Source organism: Xenopus laevis, chromosome 2L (genome assembly GCF_017654675.1).
Source record: "Xenopus laevis strain J_2021 chromosome 2L, Xenopus_laevis_v10.1, whole genome shotgun sequence".
Lineage (NCBI taxonomy): Eukaryota > Metazoa > Chordata > Amphibia > Anura > Pipidae > Xenopus > Xenopus laevis.
The window spans coordinates 183,157,545-183,180,261 of record NC_054373.1 but is presented as its reverse complement, the minus strand read 5'-3'; the positions used below and the strand labels follow the sequence as shown (position 1 = coordinate 183,180,261).

The following is a 22,717-nucleotide window of genomic DNA, read 5'->3' as shown; positions in this document are numbered from 1 at the left end:
TATTTGGCTGTACACCTAGTTGTAACTAAAGCTTGTCTTCAAACCAGGAATTAAAAAAGAAACACCTACTTTGAGGCCACTGGGAGCAACATGGAAGGGGTTGGAGAACAACATGTTGTACCAGAGCCACTGGTTGGGGATCACTGACGTAGAGAGACAATTTACAACTGGTTTTCATTTTTTATTATTTGTGGTTTTTGAGTTATGTAGATATTTATTCAGCAGCTCTCCAGTTTGCAGTTTCAACAATCTGGTTGCTAGGGTCCAAATGACCCTAGCAACCATGCATTGATTTGAATAAGAGACTGGGATCTGAATAGGATATAATGGTGCATTATAAAAAAAGTTTCATATAACCTGGTGTTATCAGCTTATCCTTGAGACTTATAACAAAGTATCAAGTTGGTTAATTTAAGCAGATAAAGGTTGCCTATTTAAACTTACAAAATAAATATAAACTACCGTATATACTTGAGTATAAGCCGAGTTTTTCAGCCCCCAAAATATGCTGAAAAACTCTACCTCGGCTTATACTCGGGTCAAGTGCAAAAACGGTCGCCAGCGTCTAAGAATAGTCGCCGGCATCCAAGAATAGTCGCCGGCGTCCAAGAATAGTCTCCAAGAATATTCACCGGTTTCCAAGAATGGTCACCGGCATCCAAAAACGAGATGCCGGCACCTCCAATGGGAGCAGAAACCCTCAATTTTTTGATTGAAACTTACCAGAAGCTGCTGCATTTCTCACCCTCGGCTTATACTCGAGTCAATAAGCTTTCCCAGTTTTTGGAGGTAAAATTAGGTACCTCGTCTTATACTCGGGACGGCTTATACTCGAGTATATACGGTAAGTAACCATTATCACTGTGACAAATATTAGAGGGAAGTGTGTTTTAAATACAAGAGGTCTGGTGAATCTGATACAGTCACAAACAAGGTTCTTTTCTTTCTTTTTTCATTATAAAAAGTGTCAACAACAATACATTTGTAGCCTTATAGAGCATTTGTTTTTTTAGATGGGGTCAGTGACCCCCATTTGGAAGCTGCAAAGATTCAGAAGAGAAATATTTTAGAAACCATAAAAAAAAAGAAAAATAACGAATGACAATTGAAAAGCTGCCATTCATGGCTCTGCAGATTATGTGAAAGACTGATACAGGTATATCCGGAATGTTTGGGACCTAGGGGTTTCCAGATAGCGTATCTTCATACCTTAAGTCTACTAGAAAATCATATAATCATTAAATAAACCCAAAAGGCTGGTTTTGCTTCCAATAAGGATTAATTATATCTTAGTTGGGATCAAGTACAAGCGACTGTTTTATTATTACACAGAAAAAGGAAATTGTTTTTAAATATTTGGATTATTTGGATAAAATGGGGTCTATGGGAGACAGCCTTTCCATAATATGGGTTTCTGGATAATGGACCCCATAGAAATAAATATATATATATATATATATATATATATATATATCTTGGTGACAGCATAACATAATTTAATACAAATATAACCACTGAAACGTGTACTGATAATAAAACCTAACTAAATATGCTTATTATTTTTGTGAACTCTCTGATGAGTAATGAGATGAGTTTTTTGAGTAAAACATTTTCCACAGTGGGAACATACAAAGGGTTTCTCCCCTGTGTGAATCCTTTGATGCCTGACATAGGCCGATCTATATGCAAAGCCTTTCCCACAGTCAGAGCAAGCGTATGGTTTGTCCCCCGCAGAGCTGTGGTTTATAAAGTAATTTGAACTATAGGACAGGGATTTGTCACCTACGGGACGGAGGAATGGGTTCTCCCCTGCATGAAGGACTTTATGTGATGCAAGATCAGAATTATTAGTGAAACATTCTCCGCATTCAGCGCAAACAAATTCTGTCTCTGCAATGTGTAGGATTTCATGTGTAACAAGCTCGGGGCTAGTGGGAAATCCTGCCCCACATTGAGCACAAACAAATGGTTTCTCTTGCGTCTGACTTTTCTCTGGTTTGGATACAGTTGAACTATCATCGCAACGTTCCCTGGGTTCTGCAGAAATGCACGGCGTCTCCCCTGAGTGCATGGTCTGGTGTCTCTGAAGATGCGACAACTGAGTGAAGCATTTTCCGCATTCAGAACAAGCAAAGGGTTTCTGCTCTACGTGAATCCTGTGATGCTTCACCAGCTCTGATTTCACCGTGAAACATTCACCGCAATTAGAGCACGCAAAGTCTTTTAACCGGGCGTCAATCCTCTGATGTGGAAGAGCAGTTATGCCTTTGGGAAGTGGTGCTTCAAGTTCACAACTCGGCGCGTTGTTGTCTACCGCGTGATCTCTCTGATGTGCTGCAAGGTCTACACTGCAAGAGAAACATTTGCCACATTCCGTGCAGATAAATGGCTTCTCCCCGGTCTGTATTTTCTCATATGAACCCGTGGCTTGGGCAGGACACTTTGCATATTCAGATTCTGACAGTGAATGGTCACCGGAGTGAATTTGTTTGTGCTTTGCAAGATCCGAGCTGCAGGTAAAAAAGGAGCCACATTCGTAACACATATAAGCTTTCTCCTCTGTGTGAACTCTCTGATGGGCGACTAGATCGGAATCATTAGTGAAGCATTTGCCACACTCTGAACACAAATACAGCTTTTCTGCCATCCCGCCTATTTGATCCGCCTCAAGATCGAACTTGGTGCTGTCCGGACGATTAGATACATGTTGGGTTTTCTCATTAAAACACGTCGTTGGGTGGAAATCATCAGGGAAGTCCTGGAGTCCTGGTCGAGCTTCTTCCTGTAATGTTTTGTTCTTAACAGGAGTATTGAGGGATGTTTTTGAAGTCTCAACCAATGGATTTAGCTTCGTATTTCTTATTTCTCGGCTATGCTGAGGCACACTCTTGCTATTCATGGAAAACTCCGAAAAAGGCATGCGGAAAGCTTCCATTTTGGCTTCCCAAGTGAAGGGAAATCCTGTTGGGAAACAAAAATGGAAGATAAAGGGAAAGGCAAAATGGCAAAGACAAAAAGGGGGATATGTTATAAAAGGCACTAAGTTTGCCCAGGAGCAGTAACCCAAAGTAGAGTCCTGCTCGGGTCCATTTTTGGGAACCTGTACCCGACTAGTACTCGCAACCTGCAATCCGCAACCCAGACCCGCAGCTCGCATTCTTACGGAGTTGGACCTGCTACCCAACCCGCAAGTGCCTTATCCGCAACCCGGACCCGCCACCCGCTGACCATCAAGAATCAGGAAGTGCTGTCATTGTAAGCCGGAAGTGGCATCATCGGAAACAGGCGTGATCAGAAAAAAGGAGGAAAAATCGATATTGAGAAGACTCGTGGCCGACTCGCAAACCCGAGTCTATACCCGCACCCGGGAACTTCTACCCGCAACCCGCAGGGTACCGCAGATTTTTACGGGTACCCGACCCTCTGCAGGACTCTAACCAAAAGTGACAAATCAGCAGGTAGAATTTACTGGTCGTCTGTTTAAAGGACCAGTAACATCAAATTTTTTGGTATACATAGAAAAAAAAACACCAAGACAAATTAAACTTTAAAATCGCAAAGCCTTTATTAAGAAATAACCTAGCGAAACTCCGCTTCCGCTCCAGAAAAGGCGACAAGGCAATGATCCATCATGCGGTGCTCAATTTCTCCTCCCTGGCTATCTCCTATAAGGAAGGCAGAAAGGAGAAATCGAGCGTCGCACTTTGGATCGCCAGATCACTTTCTGAAGTGGAGCGCAAGTGGAGTTTCTGTAAGGTATTTCTTAATAAAGACTTTGCGATTTTAAAGGTTAAATTGTCTTGGTGGTTTTTTTGAGGTATACTAAAAATGTATAATGAATTTTTAAGAAATGTTTTTGATGTTACTAGTCCTTTAAAAGCAAACATCTTATTGGTTGCTATGGGTTACTGCTCCTGGGCAAACTTAGTGCCTTAAATAAATAGTGTTTAAATAACATCAAATGCATGTACAAAACCCATTGGACTTGCTTCAGGTAAAACAAGCCATTTCCAAAGCAGTAACATATTTTATCTGGGTTTAATCCTGAAGACAAATAATTCTGACGGAAGATAATTCATTAAAAGATAAAAAAAGAAATGTTCCCTTCATATAGAGGCCCATTTATCAAAGGTTGAGTTTTGAATTCATGCGAGTTTTTAAAAACTCTCCCTAAACTCCCATAAACTCAAAATTCTAAATTTATTAAAAAATAAGAAATTTTAAAACTCGAATGAATTAAATATAGAACCGAAAAGACAAAATTTATTTGAATTGAATTTGAGAAAAAATTTGATGACTTTTTCTCCGAAAAATTGTCGAATGTCAGGAAGGCTGCAAACAATACCAAATGAATCCCTGGACCTCTCCCATTGACTTAAACAGCAATTCGGCAGGTTTTAGGTGGCGAATAGTCAAATTAGAGTTCTTAAAGGGCCAGAGTACGCTAAATCTCAAAAATCAAATATTTTTAAAAACTCGAATCGTAATTGAATAACTTTTTTTTTGACCATGAAAAAAATATCAAAAATTCTAATTTTCAATTTGACCCTTGAGAAATCTGTCCCATGGTGTTCAGGAAACATCAAATGCATGTACGAAAACCCATTGGACTTGCTTCAGGTAAAACAAGCCATTTCCAAAGCAGTAACAGGTTTAATCCTGAAGACAAAGAATTCTGACAGAAGATAATTCCCTTTATATAAAGGCCCATCTATCAAAGGTCGAATTTCGAATTCATTTGATTTTTTTTTTTTTAATTCAAATATACACAATTCAAATGGGAGGTGATTTAAGAAAAAATTTGAATGTGTAATATTCAATCAAATGGTTGACCCTAAAATTCAGATAGTAATCGATTCGTACGAATCGAGTTTTTCTCAGAGAAAAAAACTTGAATGTCAGGAAGGCAATTAACATCTCCAAATGGCTAAACAGACCTCTGCCATTGACTTGTACATGAACTCGGCAGGTTTTAGGTGACGAATATTAGAATTAGAACTGTTTCCAGGTGTTTCCAGGGGATTACAAATTTGAATGTGTGAATTTTGAAACTCGGAAATTCTAATTCGAAATTGCTATTTGACCTTTGATAAATCTGCCCCTTAGTGTTTAAGTCCCACCTGTGTTGATATCAGTGGGGATCTCCTTCTTCTTACACTGCTGGGGGAATATCCCATCCAATTGTTCAACCTGCAATACAGAATCAAAGTGTTATTAAAGGATAAGGAAACCTTTAAAATAAGTGAATGTAAAATTGATGAGAGTTCTATTCTAACCACATTTGCATAGTAAATTCATTATTTATTTTCTTTTTATTCCAAGATATTAAAGGATAAATGTACTGTTAATAGGAATGAATTTTGTTACAACAGCGCCACCTGCTGGTCAGTTTCCCACCAGTCTGACCACCAAGTAGTCAAGGAAGAAGTTGTCAGGAGAAAGAAAGAGGCTGCTCTGATGTTCTTCTGCTTAGGAATACAATTAGAAACCTTTCTCAAATCTTTCATAAACAGAAGAATATCAGAGCAGCCTCTTTCTTTCTCCTGACAACTTCCTTGACTACTTGCTGGTCAGACTTGAGGGAAAATGACCAGCAGGTGGCGCTGTTGTAACAAAATTCATTCATATTAACAGTACATGTATCCCTTAATATCTTGGAATAAAAACAAAATAAATAATGGATGTAAATGACAAAAGTGCTTAAACTAGCCCCCTCGTCAGTTAAACATTCACTTATTTTAAAGGTTTACTTAACCTTTAATCATGGTTAGCCCATACAGTAGTCAGACCAAACCATACATGGAACCTTTACTTTAAACAGAAATATCCCAAACATCGTGTTCAAAGCCTCAGCATTATGTAAATCTTCATTCCACCCCAAGCAGAATTGTTACCGGTACTTCTCATGCACTGTAAAAAAATTCAGATCCTTAAAGGAATTTCTTTCTGCCCTCCCATGCTGCCAGCTTGAATAAATCCTTTTCATTTCTTTTGGTCACTGACGTGCTGTACTGAACTCTGCAGGGACTTTCAAGCAGATGTTTAAAGGGGAACTATCACACAAAGTAAATTTTAATATCAGCTTCATCATGCTGAAATAAAAAAGCTTTCTAAATACAATCAATTAAATATTCTGCATCATTTATAAAATAATCAAGTTTATCTTCACTATTCCTCTCTCAGCATCTGTTTCTCTTCATTTTGTCTTCATGCAGCAGTTGGGTGAGTTATTTCAGAAACAATGCAGAATATTTAATTGATTATATTTAGAAAGTTTATTATTTCAGTATGATGAAGCTTTTATTAAATGTTCATCTTCACAACAGTTCCCCGTTAAACAGCGGTGCACGCATTAAAGATGGATTGATAATTTGTTCTGCACATGAGTCAAACACCAACCACATGCCAACAAAATGTGTTGGAAGCCATGGGGTATTATTTAAAAAGGTTCATACAAAGGGCAGGGAGTCACAAAAGGGGTTAAGTTCTTCTTTAAAGGGATACTGTCACGGGAAAAAATGTTTTGTTCAAAACTTATCAGTTAATAGTGCTGCTCCAGCAGAATTCTGCAATGAAACCTGTTTTTCAAAAGAGCAAAGATTTTTTTACATTCAATTTTGAAATCTGACATGGGGCTAGACATATTGTCACTTTCCCAGCTGTCCCCAGTCATGTGACTTGTTCTCTGATAAACCTCAGTCACTCTTTACTGCTGTACTGCAAAGTGGAGTGATATCACCCCTTGCTCCCTGCCAGCAGCCCATCAGCAGAACAATGGGATAATAGCTCCCTGGTAGATGTAAGAACAGCACGCAATAGTAAAATCCAGGTCCCACAGAGACACATTCAGTTACATTAAGTAGGAGAAATAACAGCCTGCAAGTAGTTCCATCCTAAAGTGCAGGCACAAGTCACGTGACTGGGGGCAGCTGGGAAACTGACAATATGTCTAGCCCCATGTCAGATTTCAAAATTGAATATAAAAAATCTGTTTGCTCTTTTGAGAATTGGATTACAGTGCAGAATTCTGTTGGAGCAGCACTATTAACTGAAGCATTTTGAAAAAAATCCCATGACAGTATCCCTTTTACTCTAAACAATCAAACAGATCCACATGGCATCACTAAATCATCAATACAAATGATTACAGACTTGAGTTTAATACCTGATAATCCCTTGCCATCTTGTCATTGGCCTCTGTATCAGCCTGAGAGAACGGGGGCATGCGACATCTTTCTGGAGTACTGGGGATATCTGCAGAGATTGAACACACAGTTAAAAGAGCACTGTCATTGGAGGTTTTGCTCTTTCCCATTCGAATGGTGCACCCAATTTAGAAACTTTTTGCATTTCTTAAAATGAGCAATGAGTATATATGGGGGTTAAGTGAGACCTAGGCATCCCTGTTACACCGCTCTAGTTTTGGTGTGTTTAAAGGGGAACTATAGTGAAAATGAGAATTTAATATAAGCTTTATCATACGGAAATAAGAAATTTTCTAAATACAATCAATTAAGTATTCTGCAGTGTTTCTGAAATAATCAAGTTTATATTCACTATTCCTCTCTCAGCATCTGTTTCTCTTCATTCTGTCTTCATGCAGCAGTTGGGTGTCAGATATTCACTGACAGTTGGATCCAATATATCTTATAGGAGGGCTCCTTTCCTAGCAGATGAATTAGAGCTCACTCAAATAACTGATTCCAGTACAAACAAAATCTAAAAAAACAACTGCCTTTTGCACAAATCCTGCATGTAGAGAGACATGATGTCTGGTGAGTTTAATAGAGTGAGCTCTAATACATCTTTTGGAAAAAGAAGCCCCCCTGCTTTAAAAGGTGAAAAATGATACTTTACACTTCAATATTAGAAAACAATCACAAACAGAAAATAGAAAGTCATTGGAAAAAGTCTTTATTTCTGGTGAACTGATCTGAAACCAACTGAACTGGAAAAAGTGTTTGACAGTGAACAATCCCTTTAAGTATTAAAGTCTTGTACGGAAATTATGACAGCAGTATGTGAAGTATCCTTTCTATTTTAACAAAAGTGTTGAAGCAAACAGTCTCTTACACCCAGGGCTGAGGGAGTCTTGGTTTTTCATGGCAACATCCTCATACTGTTCCATGTTCCTTTTGGAATTTTCCAACTGCCCCGCTGTGGGACATGAACCATCGTTCTGATAACAGGCAGGAACCTAAAGCACACAAAGACAGCATTAGCTCGGATAATTGTCTGTGACTGTACAACAGAAAATGGTGTTTGACTTCATTCTCAAGTTTTTAGGAATACATCCCCTCCTCCCATTTCTTTCAGACTAAAGCTGGCCATAGACGCAAAGATCCGATCGTACGAATCCTCAATACGTACTGTTTTCGGACCATGTGTGGAGAGTCCCGGCATTTTTCGTCCCACAGAGATCGGACATCTGGTCGATCAGCCAGGTTAAAAGATTTCTGTCGGCTGCGGGTAATATCTCTGCATGTATTGCCGATCGTATGATTTTCAGTGGGAGACTGTCACTAGGTTTGTCGGACATAACTATCGTACGATTGATGTCAGGGGCAGAACATCGGCTGATCTGTTCTTTTACTACTTTATTTGATCTGAAAGGTTAGTGACAGGTCGGGAGATAGGGAAGTCCAATCATTTGAGGATTCGAACGATCGGATCTTTGCATCTATGGCCAGTTTTATTCCTTCTTCCCTGTCATTGTGACACCCTCCCCATTGCCCCTTTCTCCTTTCCCATTGTACAATTCCCTACAACTACTTAATTTACTCCTCTCCCGCTGCACCATTCTCTTTCCTCCTTCCCCATTACTCCTTGTAATTTTTCCTCTCCTCATTACATTCTTTCAAAACTATCACCTTATCATCTCCCTATTTTCTCAACTCCCTGCATTCCAACATTAGCATAAAGTTTAATTCCCCAGCCTGTCTGGACCACATAAGGATTTCAATACTGAAAGCCACCTCTGTATTGGATCTCCTATGGATCTTCTTTGAAAGCTTTGTGCTCTTGTCTCTTTTCTTCTCTTGCACAAGTGATGTCAGTGGCTGTGCCAAGCACAGATTAGGCCGATCTTTTTTGTGATCAGTCTTCTTCACAACAACGTAATCCTAGGAGTAAGCAAGAAACTCTTATGCAGTGCTGTGTAAAGTCTTAAGGCCCCCATACACGGGCCAATAACAGCTGCAGACAGACCAAGTCGGCAGCTTATTGGCAGTGTGTGGGGCCATCCGACGGGCTTCCCTGATCGATATCTGGCAGATGTCGATCGGGCAGGTTAAAATATCCAGTCAGCTCACAGCTGACTGCGATACGACCGCCCCTATCGGATGCATTATGATCCAATCGTTGGGTTCTTTTGCAAATTGTGAAGTAATACAGTAAGAGAAAATAGCCTTCTAGTTAAAAGACCAAAAGATGCGGCCAGACAGAATATCGTTTGTGTGCACATTTAATTAATATACTCACAGAGAAAGTGATTAAGAAATACTGGCCTTTAATCCAATCAGAAAAGAAGTTTGGACAATTATTCACACAATCACCTCTGTTTTGCTATAAGCATGGCCGTACTTTGAAAGATATGCTTTGTCCCTCTGATACAAGACCTAAGAGTTAAAAATGTAAAGGGAAACCCAAGTATGGGACATACCCATGTAATTGTGGTTCCTCAATAATTAACATACAGGTATTGGACCTGTTATCTGGAAACCGTTATCCACAAAGCTCCGAATTATGGAAAGGCCTCCTCCCATAGGCTCCATTTTATCCAAATTATCCAAATGTTTAAAAATGATTTACTTTTTCTGTGTAATTTGGCTCTGTAATATTGCTCTTTCACAAGTTGTGGGGGGATTCTAGCTTTTTTTTAGTGGGGGCAGATAAAGCAGTATAGTAATACAGGTATGGGATCAGTTATCCAGAAAGCTCTAGATTACAGGAAGGCCATCCCCCATAGAATCCGTTATAATCAAATAATTCCAATTTTTAAAAATGTTTTCCTTTTTCTGCGTAGTAATAAAACAGTAGCTTGTACTTGATCCCAACTAACATATAATTAATCCTTATTGGAAGCAAAACCAGCCTATTGTTTTTTTTTTAATGTTTACATGATTTTCTAGTAACATATCAGTCCAAATTATAGTCCTAGGTTTGGTTGTGTTCACAATCCCCTGCCGGCTCTCACTTGTATCCGTCAAGTCCACAAAATAATACCTAAAAAAGAAGCCAGCGCCACAGGCACCGGGCAAAACAAACAAATATAGGGCAGTAACGTTTTGCAAATGACCCCCTTATTTCTGTGCACAGGTTTTATTGTAGCTTCACCGTGCTATGTGTAACCCCTTCTTATCCACCACCACAATTATATATAGCCTTTTAGGGAAGAGGGGTTGCTTCTTGCCTCGTGGGCCTTATAGGTGGATACTCACAAACATATGGTTCAAATAGGCGTAAAAAATCTTTGTTGTCCCAGCGCGTATCCTTTAGAACTTTAACTCACAGTCTTCATTCACTGCAAGATTGCTAGGTTTTAGGTCTCTGTGGATAATGCCTGCAGAATGAATATACTTCAAGCCACGCAAGATTTGATAGATAAGAAACTGTACATGGTCATCTGTAAGCTTTTGACACTTAACAATATTATTGAGATCAGCTCCCATTAGATGTGTAACAAGATATACATCATTGAATTCCTCAAATGATTTTGCAGGTGAGAAAACATCTAGGAGTCCAATGACATTTTCATGTTTCATATGCTTAAGCAGACGGAGTTCTCTATATGTTCGCTTGGCATGAATGATGGACTGAAACGGCCTAGAGAGTTTTTTTACAGCAATACGCAATGCTGTCCTAGTGTCAAATGATGAGCACACGGAACCGTAGGCCCCAGAACCCACTGGTGTCAGGTTTTGGTACCTATCAGGCACCTCCCACAATGTTTTGTTTAGTTCTTGTCTGTAGAAGATCAATCTTGTCTGTAGAAGGATCAATCTTACGTCTTCTACAGACAAGAACTAAACAAAACATTGTGGGAGGTGCCTGATAGGTACCAAAACCTGACACCAGTGGGTTCTGGGGCCTACGGTTCCGTGTGCTCATCATTTGACACTAGGACAGCATTGCGTATTGCTGTAAAAAAACTCTCTAGGCCGTTTCAGTCCATCATTCATGCCAAGCGAACATATAGAGAACTCCGTCTGCTTAAGCATATGAAACATGAAAATGTCATTGGACTCCTAGATGTTTTCTCACCTGCAAAATCATTTGAGGAATTCAATGATGTATATCTTGTTACACATCTAATGGGAGCTGATCTCAATAATATTGTTAAGTGTCAAAAGCTTACAGATGACCATGTACAGTTTCTTATCTATCAAATCTTGCGTGGCTTGAAGTATATTCATTCTGCAGGCATTATCCACAGAGACCTAAAACCTAGCAATCTTGCAGTGAATGAAGACTGTGAGTTAAAGTTCTAAAGGATACGCGCTGGGACAACAAAGATTTTTTACGCCTATTTGAACCATATGTTTGTGAGTATCCACCTATAAGGCCCACGAGGCAAGAAGCAACCCCTCTTCCCTAAAAGGCTATATATAATTGTGGTGGTGGATAAGAAGGGGTTACACATAGCACGGTGAAGCTACAATAAAACCTGTGCACAGAAATAAGGGGGTCATTTGCAAAACGTTACTGCCCTATATTTGTTTGTTTTGCCCGGTGCCTGTGGCGCTGGCTTCTTTTTTAGGTATTATTTCTAGTAACATAGTAAGTTAGGTTGAAAAATGAAACATGTCCATCAAATTCAACCTTTTAACTTTTTTAACCTGCCTAACTGCCAGTTGATCCAGAGGAAGGCAAAAAAAACCATCTGCAGCCTCTCAAATTTGCCTCAAGAGGGGGAAAAAATTCCCACAATTTAAAGATGTGACGATCCAAATTATGGAAAGATCCATTATCCGGAAAAGATCCATTATCTGGAAAACCCCAGGTCCCGAGAATTCAGGATAACAGGTCCCAAACTAATAGCCAGTCACAAGTCATGAGCTCTTGGTATATTCATATCGATGAGCACAGCAACAAGACACACAGTGATCATCCTGCATCAGCAAGGTCTCCCCCAAGCAGACATCTTAGTCACGTTCCCCAAAACCGGTGCACACCTGCAGGTCACCTGCAACACCCTCGCCGCCAGCTAAATGAGGGCACAGAGAGGAGGTAAACCTACAACAGGCAATAACGACTCACCTCTCCCATTAGCAGAGCGATAATCTCCAGGGTGAGGTCCAAGATCTTCTCCGTCACCTGGTTTTTGTCCCTGTCCATCATGATTGCACGCTGAATCCTTCAGGATGAGGGTCAGGCTGTTATATAAAAAGTACTGATGAAATAAACATGCAACTGACTGGAATATGTTTTCCTCTGAAGAATGGTTCTCAGTTTGTGATTTACTAGTATCTGTGCAGGTGAGGGCGGGTAGAAAGCCAGGACATTAACAAGGCAATTGACCTTGAAATTAAGAGGGTTATTTACTAAAATTCAAATTTTTTTTAATTCTCTTTATTTTTCAAAAAGTCACATGAAATATAACAGTGGTATACAGAAATTGTATCAAGAACAATATCACATTGTGAAATATTGCAATATACACAAACAAAATGTAAAAGAAAAAGTTACCTAAAAAAAAAAAATACATATACAAAATGGATACCAACCATAGTAAACCTGACAGTTTCAAATCATGTGTTATAAAAAACCTTCATACTCCCATCAAACCCTCACATTGGAAGTACGAAGACCAGACAAGTTCCAAACAGACCATGCATGTGGTTAAGCCTATTTTCTACTTTTTCACAGATAAACTTACATCAGTAATATTAAAGTTGAGTTTTCTTAAAATTTTCCCAAGGTTCCCATATTTGCTTTTATATATCTAGGGAGTCAGAAATAATAGCCAAAAGATAAGACAAGGAATGTATGTGATCCACTCTGGTTTTCATTTGTGATACAGCCAAAGTTGGCGATTGCCAGTTAAGTGCTATTGTCCATTTTGCTGCTGCCAAAATTTGTAACAGCAATTTTTTTTTGCAATTTAGTAAGTTTTCTAGAGGGAAGGCAAAGGAGAGCGTTTTCCGGGTCAGGGGGAATTTCCAACATGAATGAAAATCTGTTCCTCTCTCTTGACAGTTCCTGAAGCACGTATCTGGGAAAGTTGGTAGGTACTTTTGTTTCTGTATAGTAGTAGTGTACCATCTCATAATTACTTTGTATGCAGTTTCTCGGATACTAACATTTGGGGAAGGTGTCGAATGGAATCCCAAATTCTCTTCCATTTGTCATGTGAAATGGTGGTTGAGAGGTCTGTTCCCCATTCTCGTGTATAAGATGTTTTTAGGGCTTATATCAGTCAGTTGGGAATAAATCTGCGAAATACTATGAGCTGTATATTCAGGATGACGACAACGGGATTCGTAACCAGAACTTTCTAATGTGGGCTTGAGAGAAGTTTGTTGAGTATAAAAATGCAACAACTGGTTATAACGATATAATTCCGAGTTTGGAAGTTGATAGGATTCTTGTAGTGAAGTATGAAAAATAAATCACCTAGGGCTAAGTAAGTCCTTGAGACGGAAAAAGTTATTATCCTTCCACCATGTAAAAGAACGTGGCATTAATCCAGGAGAGAAATCAGGATTACCTGTTATTGGCTATAAGTTACTATGAGAGTCATGCTGAAGAATTTTGTGTTTCACCACTTTCCATATTTTAAGATGTAATCGTATAATTGGGTTTTCCAGTTTATATAAGTTCAAATTCTGGTTGGTGAGCCACAGCAAAGCTGATGTTCCTATTGGTGCAATAGTAGAATTTTCAAAGTCTACCCAGGGTACTGTATTAGGAGGTGTTTGCCATAAGATCGATTGTGCCATTCTTGCAGCTCTATAATATTGGATAAAGTTTGATACCCTAAGGCCTCCTTGATTATAAGATCGATATAGGGTAGATTTGTTGATGCGGTGCCGTTTATTGTTCCACAAAAATTGAAAGGTTGATCTCTGTAGTTTGTCTATATCTTTGCTCAATATCGGAATAGGCAAAGCACGAAATAAGTATAGGATTTTTGGTAAAATCACCATTCTGATGGAGGTTATACGACCTAACCACAAAAGCTGTAGTTTACCCCAGTCAGATAGCTTGGATTGTAACTGTTGGATCAATGGTGGAAAGTTAGCTTTATATAGTGTATTGTAATTCTTGGAGATCTTGACTCCTAAGTATCCTAGGGACCTTTGCTTCCATTGAAACGGGAAATTCAACTGTAATAACTTGATTTGAGGAGAGGGTATATGTATCGGCATAGCTTCTGTTTTATTTATGTTAACTTTGAGACCCGAAATCTGTTGAAAGTGATCCAATTTCTGAAACAAATTAGGTAAACTAGTCAGGGGGTTTGTAAGTGTCATGCATAGGTCATCTGCGTAGAGGCCCAATTTATAAGTTTTGGCGCCCTTGATGTAGCCTTTAATATTAATCTCTTCACGTATAATCCAAGCAAGTGGTTCCATAGCAAGAGCGAAGAGCAGAGGGGAAAGAGGACACCCCTGTCTTGTCCCTTTGTAAACATCTTTATCGAGGCTGTTGGGTTATTATACAAAACTCGTAAACCATCCATAAAAGGACCGGAGATATTGTATCTGGGGAGGACATTGAACAGATATGACCATGACACAGAGTCGAATGCTTTGTAAATGTCTAGCATCAATAATAGAATTGGAGATTTCGTTATGTTGGCATCATGTATTATATTGATTAGTCGACGTATGGCATCTGTTGTTTGTCGTCCTTGGATGAACCCAAATTGGTCTGGATGTATTAGCTTCGGCATCAGTTTATTTAAGCGGAGACTTAAGAATTTTGGAGAATAACTTCACATCAACATTTAGAACAGATATAGGTCTATAATTTTGCACCCTAGTTAAATCTGTGTTAGGTTTTGGTAAGAGAGATAAGTTGGCCTTTAGCATTTCAGGTGGAATAGAGTGTCCTGCTAACATATCATTGAGAAGTACTGTAAGGTGTGGTATTAAATATTCTTGAAACTTCTTGTAATAACTAGCGGGCAACCCATCAGATCCAGGGCTCGATTTGTTTTTCAAGGTTTGAATAGCTTGCTTAATTTCTTCATCAGTTATGGGACTGTTAAGGGATTCTTTTTCAGAAGAAGATATTTTAGGCAGTTTGATCTGATCAAGATAATCATCCTTTTTTGCCTATCTGGGAGAACTAAAATCCAAATTTATCTCATTTTATTAAAAAAAAAACAAAAAAAAAAACACGACCAAATTCTCCTGCATGATTTCAGCTTATTTATTAATAAAAAAACTATTTAATCTGATCACAGAAAAGTTCAATAAAAGCGAGGCGGAAAATCAAATTACTCGAATTTTTCAGTCTTTTTCCCCCCAAATCACTAAAAACCCCCGAAGACCCCGATAACGTCAATATAAGATAGCCTCTCCCATCGACTTATATGGGACTTCGACAAGTCTGAGAAGGTGGCTTTCCGGATTCGGGCTTTTAGCAGCATCAGGGTATAATAAATCTTGAAGAATTTGAGTTTGTTTTTCCTCTAAAATTTTGAATTTCTAGTGAAAAAACTAAATTTTTTCAGTTTTTAACATTAGGGCTTTAATAAATAACCCACTGAGTTTTAGTATTACGGAGACCTTGATGTTCTAAGACAGTTTGCTGCTTATTTTTTATAGATTTTAAACTTGAGAATGTACAAAAGAAGGTAAAAAAGCAGCATGTGTGGCAAACTCATAAATATTACAATTACAATACAAATCTGGCATAACAATGGGTCTGCTTTCTGGATCTGCAGTTTAGCGTCTGTCACTGTAGAACAGGGAATAGGAGTTTTGCCTCATTTTCAACTCTCTTGGAATACTCCAGTCCCTTTCATAAATCTTGTGAGATAAAGACGCATCACATTAGATGGCAAATCTTCTATGTAGTTTACACATCAGATTTTAGTATCGGTGCCATTTGATTTTGACCCCTGCGACTACATCCAACTTGTAGGATCCAAACTGTCGATCGGACACCATCCTGTGTAGTTTAGCCCTCAGAAATAGCAGGGGGAAGGCTGGAAAATCCTGGCCCATGAACGTGGCTCACATGAATGTTTCCATACAAAGTACACCGTGATTCCATCAGGCCTGGACCGGCAATTTGTAAATCCTGGCAAATGCCTATGGAGTTGCTCGAAGATGCCATAAACAGTCGCTGTTTCTTGGGCCTGGGGGGACTGTTTGGACCTCTATGTACCTCAGTGATCCACAACCAGTAGCTCGCAAACATCATGTTCCTTACCAACCCCTTGGATGTTGAGCTCAATGGCCTCAAAGCAGGTGCTTATTTTTGAATTCCAGGCTTGGAGGCAAGTTTTGGTTGTATAAAAACCAGGTGTACTGTCAAGTAAAGCCTCCTGTAGTCTGCCAGTCCACATAAAGGCCTTCAAATAGCCAAGTAAAACCCTCATTTGGCATTGCCAGTGATTTTTTTTATGCTTGTGTTGCTCCCCAACTCTTTTTACCTTTGAATGTGGCTCACGGGTAAAAAGTTGGGGACCCCTGATGTACCTTAAGTGCCATGGCATATTTAAAGTTCAGTCTGAATCAAAACTGAAATGCAGGACAGACTTAATGGACAATCTGTATAATGCAAGATACGCTCAGTGTGCCATAGGCCTTAGTATTTGGCCAAGGCAGATACAAACCTTGAACTCATTAAGTGCGTTTTAGGGTGAGGTCAGAAGTGGTGTTTATACACTGCATTTTTAAAAACGCACGGTAAAAATACACTAATGAAATCACACACATGACAATATGTGTTTTTCAGCTTGTTTCCTTTTCCCATCATGCATTTCTGTTTTTTTTTCATTCCCCACAATTTCACTCGAAAGAATTTTAATAAACTTCTGTGAAAAAAGCCAAGCGGAAAAGCAATTCACATACAAAATATCACTGGATGGATTGTCAATACGCAACGTAATTACATCACAGGCATACAATGCCGCAATGAAAATACGCCGCGTATTTCAGCGAAGTGTATTTCCAAGCCTGCGGATCCCATAGAGTTCAATTACATGGTGTTTCCTTGGTGTTTCTGCTGAAAAAAACGCAAATACTGGAGTTGAGAGGCGAATGTTGGCTTGCAAGCACCCCATGGGAGTTGTGAATTTTCCATTATTTCATTCCATTCCATTATTTCATTTTATGCGTATTTACACTCGACTGCAACGTAACAATGCCCCATGTGACCTTGCCCTTAGTACATCAAGAAAAAAAAGAACCATACTGTCCATGCCACAGGGTCCAGCTGTCCTATTTTCCCCACCATTACTGAGACAGGAGGTTAATGGTGTATATTAGACAATGACATGCATATAATGATTGGTAGTTTTTCTCAGGAAAGGTATCACTTCTAATTGTGCTTCAGTTCTGACTCTGGCTCCATGGAAAGTGTATAGATTCAGTGTAGATTCAGTGCGTAGATTCGATTCAGTGCGTAGATTCAGTGTAGTGTTTAGATTCAGTGTTTAGATTCAGTGCAGTGTGTAGATTCAGTGTAGTGTGTAGATTCAGTGTAGTGTGTAGATTCAGTGTTTAGATTCAGTGCAGTGTGTAGATTCAGTGTAGTGTATAGATTCAGTGCGTAGATTCAGTGTAGTGTATAGATTCAGTGCGTAGATTCAGTGCGTAGACTCAGTGTAGTGTATAGATTCAGTGCATAGAGTCAGTGTAGACTCAGTGTAGTGTGTAGATTCAGTGCGTAGATTCAGTGTAGTGTATAGATTCAGTGCAGTGTATAGATTCAGTGCGTAGACTCAGTGTAGTGTATAGATTCAGTGCGTAGATTCAGTGTAGTGTGTAGACTCAGTGTGTAGATTCAGTGTAGTGTGTAGATTCAGTGCGTAGATTCAGTGCATAGATTCAGTGTAGTGTATAGATTCAGTGCTTAGATTCAGTGTAGTGTGTAGATTCAGTGCGTAAATTCAGTGTAGTGTGTAGATTCAGTGTAGTGTGTAGATTCAGTGTAGTGTGTAGATTCAGTGTGTAGATTCAGTGTTTAGATTCAGTGTTTAGATTCAGTGTTTAGATTCAGTGTAGTGTGTAGATTCAGTGCAGTGTGTAGATTCAGTGTAGTGTATAGATTCAGTGCGTAGATTCAGTGTAGTGTGTAGATTCAGTGCGTGGATTCAGTGCAGTGTGTAGATTGTGTAGATCCAGGGCGTAGATTCAGTGTAGATTTAGTGCGTAGATTCAGTGTAATGTGTAAATTCAGCGTAGTGTGTTGATTCAGTGTAGTGTATAGATTCAGTGTGTAGATTCAGTGTAGTGTATAGATTCAGTGTGTAGATTCAGTGTAATGTGTAAATTCAGTGTAGTGTGTTGATTCAGTGTAGTGTATAGATTCAGTGTGTAGATTCAGTGTGTAGATTCAGTGCAGTGTATAGTTCAGTGTAGTGTATAGTTCAGTGTAGTGTGTAGATTCAGTGTAGTTTCAGTGTGTAGATTCAGTGGTGTGTGTATAGTTCAGTGTATAGTTTAAGTTCAGTGCATATACAACACACACAGCAGCATATTCCTCAGGCAGGCTGTGCCATATTATAGGGCCCCACTCAGTGACCCAAATAAACCATCATGTCTGTCACTCAGCAACCACCTCCTTCCTCCATTTACTCCTTCACCTTCCACTTGTCTCAACTCCCCCAGAAAAATGTTCTCAATGCCCCTTCCTTTTTTCTGCACAGGCCCCTGTATTCCAGGAATTTCCAGCACTTCCCAATGAAGCCCCATTTTTCTCTGGCTCGTCTAGGCTCCCTAATAAGATCAATTCTCAGCCCCTACTCTCCCTTACATTCCCATTAGTACTGACTAAACATTTTCCCGCCTTTAGTACCTTTTCTCTCGGCCTTCCTCAACAGTGTTGCCAAACAGGGCACTTTACCCTCAGCAAAGATGGCCACTGCCAACCAAGCGATAGCGGTGAAGGATGTTGACAGGCGGGACAACCTTTCAGTCACTCCCTTCCTTCTCTACAGAAGCTCGCGGTGACCATCTTTGTTGCGGGCACCATGTCAACACACCACTTGCGCACGCGCAATAGAAAAGCTTTACTTTAACATCATGGGGAAACGGTGCGAGTTTGGCAGTGACGTTTTTCATTCAAAGTAGTCTGAAACCCTCTCGCACTTCATCTCGTGTGATATTCCTATCCATCAGAACGTCATCGATTAAATCATTTTGCAATTTAAGGACTGACCCAGCGGCTAGAAAGCTGAATGCGTTCGCAATGCATTATGGTACGTGTAGTTTTTGCTACGCCTGCCTCTATTGCAAGTGGCTATGTGGCGGGAGAAGGCGGACTGCGGCTCCCAGGTAACACCGCGGTGAGGTTCCCATAGTAACTCAGAAAGCGTACAGACACCGGGGGAGGAGCAGCTATGGTGCAGGATTACTATTTGGTGCTGGAAATTGCTCGCTGTGCGGGGGACGCCGACATTAAAAAGTCGGAAGGGACCCCAATAAATGCAACTAGCAGTCTGTGTATTGACCTAACAGTTATAGACATCCCAGTGTATTCTCTGGTACAGTCATTGTATAACTCCAGTGTCTGCAGAAAAACCCTAATGTCACTTACTGGAGATAATAAACTGTAGTCAGTGAGTCACCGAATGTACTAACTATAGTGACATAGATAAAGTACAGAGAGGAGCAACTAAACTGATAAAGGGAATGGAAGGGATCAGTTACGGGGAAAGACAAGTTGTGATTGGTTACACTGGAGAAGAGACAGTTAAGGGGGATATGATCACTATATATAAATATATAAGGGGGATATGATCACTATATATAAATATATAAGGGGATATGATCACTATATATAAATATATAGGGGGATATGATCACTATATATAAATATATAAGGGGGATATGATCACTATATATAAATATATAAGGGGGATATGATCACTATATATAAATATATAAGGGGATATGATCACTATATATAAATATATAGGGGGATATGATCACTATATATAAATATATAAGGGGGATATGATCACTATATATAAATATAAGGAGGATATGATCACTATATATAAATATATAAGGGGATATGATCACTATATATAAATATATAAGGGGGATATGATCACTATATATAAATATATAAGGGGGATATGATCACTATATATAAATATATAAGGAGATATAATCACTATATATAAATACATAAGGGGGACATGATCACTATATATAAATATATAAGGGGGTATGATCACTATATATAAATATATAAGGGGATATGATCACTATATATAAATATATAAGAGGGATATGATCACTATATATAAATATATAAGGGGGATATGATCACTATATATAAATATATAAGGGGGATATGATCACTATATATAAATATATAAAGGGATATGATCACTATAGTGCACTGCAGGCAGTGTGTTCCCGCTCTCCTTCATAACAAAACTCAATCTTTCTTCTTCCTCTAACCAGTGTGGAAAAAAGCGCCTATGATAAGTTTAGAGAGGAAGGTCCCCCTGAGTTGGGAGGAGAGGAGGAATGGACTTCTGGTTATGTGTTTCATGGGAATCCAGACAGAACCTTCAACTAATTCTTAGTAGGAGACAATCCCTTTGCAGGTATCAGGAGGAACATGTTTAGACTAAAGCATAGGACTTGTGTTGTGTTCAACCCCATTATCCAGCCTCGGCCCCAGAGCAGCCAGTCAGAGACTTCCTATAGTGCACTAATATCAGTCATTTATTGGGGACCCCCCCCATGCATTCCCACCCAGGCCATTGACTCCCATGCATTCCCACCCACCCATCTTGCCCTACTGTCTCTATTTGTCCTGCTGTCTCCATGGAGAATCATCTACAGAAACCCACTTTTGTCACTGGGGACCCAAATAAGTGAAAGATTTTTGTCCCTCCCCATTCCATACTGTACAGTCATTAATAATTGTTTTGGCCCCCTATAATACTGTCTGGGCTCCATTGATTGGCTGCCCTGTATAAAATCCCTATATAATGATGCACCAGATTACTGGCAAACACATTAGTATTAGGGCTTTAGTTGTCCTACACACAAACCCCCCAATGATATTAGTCTCCATGTTTGATCATTATAGTAATTAAGCAGTAATTAGTCATTATCACTGGGGTCAGCCTGTTACATTTAGGTGAGGGATTGTTGCTCTGCATGGGATTGGCTGTTTGGGTCCCATGACTTGTTCATCCAAGTGGCCAAGAGAGAGTTGCGCCTATGTGTTACATTAACATGTTATGATATATTCGCTCCCGATGGTTCTGATGTGAATACTGGATTTAGAGGTATGTGGGGGAGAGGAGTGAAAACCCAAGACCCACGCATCGAGTGGGATCTCTTCCTCTCACTGGAGGATATCATGCCGGGCATAACATGGATACCATATGGAAATTAAATCCTGCCCCTTTAGCCTACATTCTACCCTTCCCCCACCCATGCTGGTCACTGTGCCTTTAAATCTTATAACCTCACACACAACAGCCATGTTATAATGTTAGACAAATATTGTCACAATCAAATGTCCCAGAGTTGTAAGTATGGCCCCAGGCTGCTGGGAGTTGTAGTTTAATAGGGCTGAGGCCATTTTTTCTGTGACCCTGAGCCTTACTGTATGAATATTAATTAGTACCAGTGGCTAATTGGTGCTACTGTGTTTCTTAGGTAATGAACAACGACGGACTCACCTCCAGCATCCGGGACAAGATCCTATCAATAGACGTGCAGCCGGGAAGGCACTAAAATTACTTTCCAAAATGAATGTGACCAGGTGAGAACATTTAACCTGAAACTGTTGCCCAATCTCCACTCATTGGCTTTATACATCAGCCACAGGGTTGGCGGCTTTGCAGCCAAATTGGGCCACTTATTTAAAGCCAAGGCAGGTTTTGCAAGTACAAACTAGCCAATGTATGGATTTGGGCTATTTGTGGGCCTTTGGCTGGTTTGTGCTTTGGAAAGCAGCCAATGTTTTTCTTGCACTAATGTGCCAAGCCTGTGTCTCCCAATGCATGCTGGGTAATGTAGTTTTTGTTTCCCAACTGTCAAGTTTAATGTAAGACTACAATACCCAGTGTGCAATGGGACTGCCTTGTGTAGTTACCAGATATTGGGCTCTGTACCCCAGTCTCCCTTCCCTCTGAAGCATTCTCACATTTTCAGGTGACTTTCCTCAATTTCAGACAATTTTGGGGCAAAAATCTACTGGTCACCAAAATGTCTAGAGGTTGAGCTGTTTTGTTAATATTTATTGAAATTGTTTATGTATTAGGGGCCCCTATACCTACTGGGCCCCTCTGTAGTTATGACCCCTGGTGACGGCCTAATCTGTCCCAATTTGCTTCATGGAAAAATTTGTGAATCAGTGAAATTTTGAAAAATATTTTCACATATTTTTTAAGACATTTTTTTTACTGCACATATTGGGCTATTTTGGGCTCCTTTTGAAGTGCCTCTTGGCTAGTTTTGGGCTGGTTTTGAAAATGAGACCTGGCAACCTTGATCAGCCAATAGGAGCTGTGATACACGACATGAGTCGGCAGCGCAGTAATGAATGCGACATTTTGTAG

At 39.6% G+C, this 22,717-nt stretch overlaps 3 protein-coding genes across 5 annotated transcripts; 1 reads left to right on the top strand and 2 right to left on the bottom strand.

Annotated features, from left to right (window-relative positions):
- Window positions 1–1,299: 1,299 nt before the first annotated feature.
- Window positions 1,300–22,335, bottom strand: LOC108707627 (zinc finger protein 250-like). Of its 3 annotated transcripts, none has more exons than XM_041582784.1 (7): window positions 21,836–22,335; window positions 12,259–12,374; window positions 8,976–9,122; window positions 8,074–8,197; window positions 7,166–7,254; window positions 5,121–5,190; window positions 1,300–2,961 (listed from the first exon to the last, which is right to left on the bottom strand). In XM_041582784.1, the coding sequence occupies exons 2-7, from the start codon at window positions 12,337–12,339 to the stop codon at window positions 1,544–1,546; spliced, it is 1,929 nt and encodes a 642-aa protein (XP_041438718.1). In that variant the 5' UTR covers window positions 12,340–12,374; window positions 21,836–22,335; the 3' UTR covers window positions 1,300–1,543. The 3 variants fall into 3 exon arrangements, with proteins under 3 accessions (XP_041438718.1, XP_041438717.1, XP_041438719.1); XM_041582783.1 differs by lacking the exon at window positions 21,836–22,335 and adding an exon at window positions 18,979–19,438; XM_041582785.1 differs by lacking the exons at window positions 8,976–9,122; window positions 21,836–22,335 and adding an exon at window positions 18,979–19,837.
- On the bottom strand, window positions 10,479–10,976 carry LOC121399614 (mitogen-activated protein kinase 14-like; the record flags this gene model as incomplete). The annotated part of the gene is made up of 1 exon (XM_041581151.1): window positions 10,479–10,976. A coding segment is annotated over one exon (483 nt), but the record flags the coding sequence as incomplete, so codon positions are not given.
- On the top strand, window positions 11,001–11,504 carry LOC121399613 (mitogen-activated protein kinase 14-like; the record flags this gene model as incomplete). The annotated part of the gene is made up of 1 exon (XM_041581150.1): window positions 11,001–11,504. A coding segment is annotated over one exon (489 nt), but the record flags the coding sequence as incomplete, so codon positions are not given.
- Window positions 22,336–22,717: the final 382 nt, after the last annotated feature.

What these genes read in the sequence shown, in the direction of transcription:
- LOC108707627 (XM_041582784.1), bottom strand. Translation starts at nt 12,339, where the DNA reads ATGATGGACAGGGACAAAAACCAGGTGACGGAGAAGATCTTGGACCTC. An exon ending in TCGCTCTGCTAATGGGAGAG is followed by an intron (nt 9,123 to 12,258) that starts GTGAGTCGTTAT and finishes GCTTACTCCTAG; the next exon opens with GATTACGTTGTTGTGAAGAA. An exon ending in ATAGGAGATCCAATACAGAG is followed by an intron (nt 8,198 to 8,975) that starts GTGGCTTTCAGT and finishes TGTGTGCTTTAG; the next exon opens with GTTCCTGCCTGTTATCAGAA.